The 8,131-nt window shown below is 51.6% G+C and overlaps 1 protein-coding gene across 1 annotated transcript; it reads right to left on the bottom strand.

Annotated features, from left to right (window-relative positions):
* Positions 1–233: 233 nt before the first annotated feature.
* LOC121473992 (keratin-associated protein 10-6-like) lies at positions 234–7,186 on the bottom strand. The gene is made up of 4 exons (XM_041726824.1): positions 6,450–7,186; positions 6,325–6,374; positions 6,180–6,282; positions 234–1,020 (listed from the first exon to the last, which is right to left on the bottom strand). The coding sequence occupies exons 1-4, from the start codon at positions 7,184–7,186 to the stop codon at positions 234–236; spliced, it is 1,677 nt and encodes a 558-aa protein (XP_041582758.1).
* Between the last annotated feature and the right edge of the window lie 945 nt (positions 7,187–8,131).

The following is an 8,131-nucleotide window of genomic DNA, read 5'->3' as shown; positions in this document are numbered from 1 at the left end:
ATGGAGTGGCTCAGCAATGGCTACAGTAAACCAGAGACACTAGAATACAATCAAATGGAAGTAGATTGCATTCCCTCCATAGACTCATAAGCATTGCTGAGAAAGATGGCAGGGGCAGTTACACTGCATGTGTTCCCAGGAAAGCCGAGGGAGCAACTTCTCGTAAGACAGGAACTTTGGCAAAATGGCGTAGGATATATATTCCGGGGAGTGCTGAGGCTATAGCAAGTTGCTCAGCAGCAGCAAGGCTGGCAGCAGCTGGATCCACAGCCTTGGGCTAGGCACCCGGGCAGGCAGCAGCAGGTGGGCTGGTAGCAGGTTCTCCTGCAGACTACGGGGGTGCAGCAAGCTGGCTGGGAGCAGGGTGTGCAGCAGCAACTGGGGCGGCAGCAAGGCTGGCAGCAGCTGGACACACAGCATGTGGGCTTGCAGCAGGTGGTCCTACAGCAGGTGGTCTGACAGCACGTTGGGCGGCAGCAGCAAGGCTGGCAGCAGCTGGACCCGCAGCCACTGGACCCACAGCAGCTGGGCTGGCAGCAGCTGGACACACAGCATGTGGGCTTGCAGCACGTGGTCCTACAGCAGGTGGTCTGACAGCACGTTGGGCGGCAGCAGCAAGGCTGGCAGCAGCTGGACCCGCAGCCACTGGACCCACAGCAGCTGGGCTGGCAGCAGCTGGACACACAGCATGTGGGCTTGCAGCACGTGGTCCTACAGCAGGTGGTCTGACAGCACGTTGGGCGGCAGCAGCAAGGCTGGCAGCAGCTGGACCCGCAGCCACTGGACCCACAGCAGCTGGGCTGGCAGCAGCTGGACACACAGCATGTGGGCTTGCAGCACGTGGTCCTACAGCAGGTGGTCTGACAGCACGTTGGGCGGCAGCAGCAAGGCTGGCAGCAGCTGGACCCGCAGCCACTGGACCCACAGCAGCTGGGCTGGCAGCAGCTGGACACACAGCATGCGGGCTTGCAGCACGTGGTCCTGCAGCAGGTGGTCTGACAGCACGTTGGGCGGCAGCAGCAAGGCTCGCAGCAGCTGGATCCACAGCAGCTGGGCTGGCAGCAGGTGGTCCTGCAGCACGTGGTCTGGCAGCACGGGGAGCAGCACGATTCACTCATGGTGTGGTAGGTGGAGGCGTGGGCTTCTGTTCTGAGGTGACGTTCTCAGATTCTGACTGATGCCTCCTTGCATTCTGGGGCTTTTTATACACTGGACCCCCGCACCCCCAACGTATGGACCAATGGGCAGGACTTCCCTTGTTTATACCGTTTTCCATAGTCACTGGCGCCTGGTAGAAGAGGAAGTTCCCTAAGTGTTAGGAATCCCTACGGAATAGGTGCTTAACGTGTTTCTTAATTGAGGGTAACTCATAGGAACATTGTGAGAGGGAAGCAACGTGGTCACATTAGCAGCCTGGTTCTTGCTTCCGGGGCCATGGGATCACGTGATGCAGCTCCTGGGAAGTGGCTGGTGGGTCAGTTTCGTGCTCCTTGCCCAGCATTGGTACTTTGGTTGCATGCAGACTGGGAGGATCCCTGAGGTGAAGGGAGCTTGATGTTGATATGTTCATAGTGATGAATTGCAATCACGCTGGAGCCCGAGTCTGTTTCCCCAAAGCGCCTCATTCCAGACGCCCGCAGGCATCTGTCTCTTGGAGCACCCTACCCCATTTGCATAGGGCAGTGCAATCAAAGACACTTGGGTGGAGGACATCTGGCATCATGTCTTCCATATGTCAAGGCCGAATCGAGCAGGTGGATAGAAACAGGACTAAACAAGCATCCATGAACATACTTCCTGAGTGACCAGCAGTCCTGCTCTGATTTACCCAGAAATGAGTGTTTTCCCAGGCCGTGGGCCTTTCAGTGGTATAAGCGGGGCAGTTTGGGTTGAGTCGGTGACCCCAGTCCTCACCTTGCTAACCAGCAGAGTGAGATATTTAATGGCACTGACTCCACAGTTACTGTTTCCTCTTCCTCCCTCCCCCCGTGCCATCCCTTCTCCTCCTCTTTTCCCTCTTCTCTCTCCTCTGTCTTCCTTTACACAAATTGTGCCTGCCTGCCATCGTGAAGGAGGAAATGTGGGGTCTGAGTGGAGAAAATCGTAGACTGTAGATGATGCCTTACACATGCCAGCCATAGATCTCAGATCTTCCTGTGTTCAGGGCAATCTCTACGCAGCAGCAGATCTGCATCTGTATGTCTCGGGGCTGGCTGTTGTCATGCAACAGCAGGATGTCATGTTGCCTGGGTGTGTGCCGCACTGACAGAAACGCTCAGCCGATGCTTCTGGAGAGTTGGTTTATGTGACTGCAGGGCCGTCCTTGCTCCTGAAATAGGAGAATCCTGACATGGCTGTTTCTATTTTTTCTGGTATTTTTCTCAGGATCGAGCCAGTTGAAAACTGTGACGCTGGCCTCCATCCTGTATCACTTGCCCACCTTCCAACCAGTGGGATCTGCCCTCCCTCCCGCAGGAAACAACATGCCTGAATGCTGTTCTTCAGTGTAGCTTCTGGGAAAAACCAAACTCTGACATTACCGATCTCTGTCCCAGTTTCCTCACTTCTACCATGGGAACCTTAGGATGTACTTTAAGGATTCCTTCAAGGATTAGGAGGGAGGAGTTAAGTGGCAGAGAAGGAGGGGCCATGGGCTTTCCTGATCCCTCCAACACAGCTCTATTGAGGTCAGCTCACTTGGAACACCCAGGAAATTGATAGGAAGGTTGGAAGAAGGATCTGTGTGGTTGGGGGACATGGCCCTGCAGGTATGAGGGGTGTTTAAGTGAATTGGGGGAGAGGAAAAGTGTTGTGCCATGGAGGGGAGGGGGGCCGTTTCTGCGGGGAGAGAAAAGGGAGACAAGAGAGAGGGATTGAGAGAGTCCCGTGCTGGGTCCACACAAGAGGAAAAGTCCCTGGGGCACGTGTGTGGCTCAGTTTGTTCAGAGTCTGACTTTGGCTCAGGTCATGATCTCTGGGTCCTGGGGCTGAGGCCCGCATCAGGCTCTCTCAGTGGGAGCTCAGTGGGAGACCGCTCGTCCCTTCCTTCTTTCTCTGTCCCACACCCCTGCAATGCGCGCTTTCCCTCTCTCTCTCTCTCTCTCTCTGTCTGTCTCTCTCTGTCTCTCTCTCTCTCTCTCTAAAAAAAATAGATGGATGACACAAAATGTAGGAGAAAGTTTCATGAGGGAACGTAGATACAGCTTATGTGTTGCCCAACACATGTAGCTAGTGAGTAGCAGAAGAGGAATTCGAACAGTGTTCTTAACAATTCCAAATCTCAAAACCAAGATGTACCGTCTTCTAAGATAGAGAAACTAATGACTGAACATAAAATTGGAGATGAAGAGTTGCACAAGGATTGAAGGAGACTAGTACAGAAAACGGATAGTGCAAGCCAGCAGCATCCTCCGAAGTTGGCACAAACAGAAGTAGGCCCCATAATGGGTGGGGCTGGAAGCTAGAAGCTCTATAGAACCTTTCTGTAGATTTCTGTCTGGAAGTTTTGTAGGTTTAGGCTTTACATTTGGGGCTATAATCTATTTGAGTCGGACGTTGTATATGATATGAGGTATGGGTTGAACTTTATTTTGACGAATGGGGGGACATGTCTGTTTAATTGTTCCAACACCATCTGTTTAAAAGACTACACTTTCTCTGCCTATACACTTGGCACCTTTCTGCAAAATTCAATGCCTAATAATCGTGTGTCTATTTGTGGACTCTCGGTTTTGTTGCACTGATTTCTGTGTTCATCATTTCATGTGTAGCCCACCAAACAGCTCTGTTTTTGAAACCAAGATGGAGTTTCAGTGCACATGCGATTTTGAACAAGTTACTTTCCTCAACACTGGTTTCCTCAGCTCCAATATGGAAGTAGTGATGCTCACTTTCCAGGACTGTATGACAAATACAGACTGTGCGGGTAAAGCATCTCTCTGAGTGCCCAGTGTGTGGCAGGTCCTCAGGACACGTCAGGAATTCTTCCCATACGTTCTCTGCCTTGTAAACGTAAGTACTCTGGCAGAGAATTCCAGATACGTCCTCTAGGAAGATGATCCTCTCTGTCACATGTAGTGTGTTAACTATTCCAAAGCATTTTTATATCTCTTGAGAAGGTGGCCATGATCAAAACCTCTTATTTTCTGCCCAGAGCCTTCCTAATCCTTGTCCTGCTGGGTGCCTTGGCAGTTGTCTTTATTATTCAGCTTTTCACCCAAAGATCCAGGTTTCCTCCTCTGGGGAGGTAACCTAACTAACATCCGTCTTGACTTGGAAGAGTGCATCCTTTCTGCTCCGTTTTTGTTTTCCTTCTCCTTTATCCTCCTTTTCTTGAAAATTCGGATGTGAATTTCCTCTAGCCTATGTGTCTTTATCTCACAGAACACAGGAAGTTGGGGAAGCCTGGTGGCTCAGTGGTTGAGCATCTGCCTTCAGCTCAGGTGGTGATCCTGGGGTCCTGGAATGGAGTCCCACATCGACCCCCCAACAGGGAGCCTGTTCTCCCTCTGCCTATGTCTCAGCCTCTCTCCCGGTGTCTCTCACGAACAAAGAAAGAAAATCTTAAAAGAAAAGAACACAGGAAATCGTTCTCTTCTTGTTTACCGCCTAAAGACTGTGATTGGATCAAAGCAGGCTATGCCAACTGCATGGGTACCTCAACTATCAGGACTCTACAAACTTCTCTTCTCTGCACAATGTCCAGGTCTGGAGATCAAATTGCCTCAACGTTTGAGAGCCTTGGCATTGTGGCCTGAGCTTGTGTGCTTGCAAGGGTGATTCTTCGTACCAATTTCTTTAAGATGAATGAAATGAGGGGCACTTGGCTGGCGGAGTCAGTGAAGCATCCACTCTTGGGTTTGGCTCAGATCATGATCTCAGGGTTGTGAGACTGAGCCCTGGGTCAGGCTCTATGCTCCTGGGGGGAGTCTGTTTGAGATTCTCCCTCCACCTTGCCTTTCCCACGCATGCTCTCTCTCAAATAAATAAATAAATAAATAAATAAATAAACAAATAAATAAATAAATAGCTCTTAAAAAAAAAGTGATAAATGCAATGATACCAGTACGCTAATCCATGACAACGAAGAACAGGTTCCCCTCGGCAAGAATAGGGCCAGGAACACTATATGTGCTAATGAACCTCATGACAGAGAAGTTGCAAACCCCCTTTTCATTAACCAGAATTCTTAAAGGCATATTGGTCATAAAGCTGAGAAGAAGGTTTAGGAAGAGGTTTGTAGACTGAAATGGTTCTGTATAGGAAAGATATAATTATTTCCTTTGTTATTGGAACAACTCAGAATGCATGCCTCCCTTATGCCCTATCACCAGGATTATTTCTATTTTTAGAAAGATGTAACTAATAATGTCCTTGACCTGAAATCAAAGGACCTGCATCTGTCAATTATCTGCTCTATGGTCAAGCATTTCCTGCTCTCTAAGTGAGAACGACAATGAATGATAATGTGGGCTCTGCCTGATTTGTGGGACAATTGTGATAACTGAATGAGATAATAAATACATTGAAGCTTCAATTTACTTTTCGGCGTCGTATCTACCTTTGTGTATACATATACTTAAAGTAAAACTTCAAGAAGGACTTCATAAAGGAAGTGCTGTAATAACACACACACACACATACACGAAAAACGACACGAACATACAAACATTGGATGCAGGATGACACAGATTTTATTAGGAAAGAACGGAAGGAAGAAAGTTCAAAGCCATTTCAAAGAGCTTAGTAAACTGGCAGGACTTACTAACTATAATGCATCTATCTAAAAAGATGATCAGGACTGATCACCGCGGAGAGCTAACTATGCACTCATAAGGGTGTGTTTATATGCTGTAGAAGTGAAGGTGATGATCACTTTTCGGAGACTGAGAGTGTGAACCAATGGATGTTGGCCAGCATCTGGGGTTGACCAAATGGAGTGGCTCAGCAATGGCTACAGTAAACCAGAGACACTAGAATACAATCAAATGGAAGTAGATTGCATTCCCTCCATAGACTCATAAGCATTGCTGAGAAAGATGGCAGGGGCAGTTACACTGCATGTGTTCCCAGGAAAGCCGAGGGAGCAACTTCTCGTAAGACAGGAACTTTGGCAAAATGGCGTAGGATATATATTCCGGGGAGTGCTGAGGCTATAGCAAGTTGCTCAGCAGCAGCAAGGCTGGCAGCAGCTGGATCCACAGCTTTGGGCTAGGCACCCGGGCAGGCAGCAGCAGGTGGGCTGGTAGCAGGTTCTCCTGCAGACTACGGGGGTGCAGCAAGCTGGCTGGGAGCAGGGTGTGCAGCAGCAACTGGGGCGGCAGCAAGGCTGGCAGCAGCTGGACACACAGCATGTGGGCTTGCAGCAGGTGGTCCTACAGCAGGTGGTCTGACAGCACGTTGGGCGGCAGCAGCAAGGCTGGCAGCAGCTGGACCCGCAGCCACTGGACCCACAGCAGCTGGGCTGGCAGCAGCTGGACACACAGCATGTGGGCTTGCAGCACGTGGTCCTACAGCAGGTGGTCTGACAGCACGTTGGGCGGCAGCAGCAAGGCTGGCAGCAGCTGGACCCGCAGCCACTGGACCCACAGCAGCTGGGCTGGCAGCAGCTGGACACACAGCATGTGGGCTTGCAGCAGGTGGTCCTACAGCAGGTGGTCTGACAGCACGTTGGGCGGCAGCAGCAAGGCTGGCAGCAGCTGGACCCGCAGCCACTGGACCCACAGCAGCTGGGCTGGCAGCAGCTGGACACACAGCATGTGGGCTTGCAGCACGTGGTCCTACAGCAGGTGGTCTGACAGCACGTTGGGCGGCAGCAGCAAGGCTGGCAGCAGCTGGACCCGCAGCCTCTGGACCCACAGCAGCTGGGCTGGCAGCAGCTGGACACACAGCATGTGGGCTTGCAGCAGGTGGTCCTACAGCAGGTGGTCTGACAGCACGTTGGGCGGCAGCAGCAAGGCTGGCAGCAGCTGGACCCGCAGCCACTGGACCCACAGCAGCTGGGCTGGCAGCAGCTGGACACACAGCATGCGGGCTTGCAGCACGTGGTCCTGCAGCAGGTGGTCTGACAGCACGTTGGGCGGCAGCAGCAAGGCTCGCAGCAGCTGGACTCACAGCAGCTGGGCTGGCAGCAGGTGGTCCTGCAGCACGTGGGCTGGCAGCACGGGGAGCAGCACGATTCACTCATGGTGTGGTAGGTGGAGGCGTGGGCTTCTGTTCTGAGGTGACGTTCTCAGATTCTGACTGATGCCTCCTTGCATTCTGGGGCTTTTTATACACTGGATCCCCGCACCCCCAACGTATGGACCAATGGGCAGGACTTCCCTTGTTTATACCGTTTTCCATAGTCACTGGCGCCTGGTAGAAGAGGAAGTTCCCTAAGTGTTAGGAATCCCTACGGAATAGGTGCTTAACGTGTTTCTTAATTGAGGGTAACTCATAGGAACATTGTGAGAGGGAAGCAAGGTGGTCACATTAGCAGCCTGGTTCTTGCTTCCGGGGCCATGGGATCACGTGATGCAGCTCCTGGGAAGTGGCTGGTGAGTCAGTTTCGTGCCTCTTGCCCAGCATTGGTACTTTGGTTGCATGCAGACTGGGAGGATCCCTGAGGTGAAGGGAGCTTGATGTTGATATGTTCATAGTGATGAATTGCAATCACGCTGGAGCCCGAGTCTGTTTCCCCAAAGCGCCTCATTCCAGACGCCCGCAGGCATCTGTCTCTTGGAGCACCCTACCCCATTTGCATAGGGCAGTGCAATCAAAGACACTTGGGTGGAGGACATCTGGCATCATGTCTTCCATATGTCAAGGCCGAATCGAGCAGGTGGATAGAAACAGGACTAAACAAGCATCCATGAACATACTTCCTGAGTGACCAGCAGTCCTGCTCTGACTTACGCAGAAATGAGTGTTTTCCCAGGCCGTGGGCCTTTCAGAGGTATAAGCGGGGCAGTTTGGGATGAGTCGGTGACCCCAGTCCTCACCTTGCTAACCAGCAGAGTGAGATATTTAATGGCACTGACTCCACAGTTACTGTTTCCTCTTCCTCCCTCCCCCCGTGCCATCCCTTCTCCTCCTCTTTTCCCTCTTCTCTCTCCTCTGTCTTCCTTTACACAAATTGTGCCTGCCTGCC

Source organism: Vulpes lagopus, chromosome 12, assembly GCF_018345385.1.
Source record: "Vulpes lagopus strain Blue_001 chromosome 12, ASM1834538v1, whole genome shotgun sequence".
Taxonomy (NCBI): domain Eukaryota; kingdom Metazoa; phylum Chordata; class Mammalia; order Carnivora; family Canidae; genus Vulpes; species Vulpes lagopus.
Note: the sequence above shows the minus strand (reverse complement) of the source record. Positions and strands in the feature narration are given on the sequence as shown.

Coding starts and splice junctions, on each gene's coding strand:
- LOC121473992 (XM_041726824.1), bottom strand. CDS start 7,186: ATGAGTGAATCGTGCTGCTCCCCGTGCTGCCAGCCCACGTGCTGCAGG. Junction 6,283..6,324: donor GTCCAGCTGCTGCCAGCCTT/GCTGCCGCCCCA, acceptor GCTCCCAGCCAG/CTTGCTGCACCCCCGTAGTC. Junction 1,021..6,179: donor GGATCCAGCTGCTGCCAGCC/TTGCTGCTGCTG, acceptor CTGCGAGCCTTG/CTGCTGCCGCCCAACGTGCT.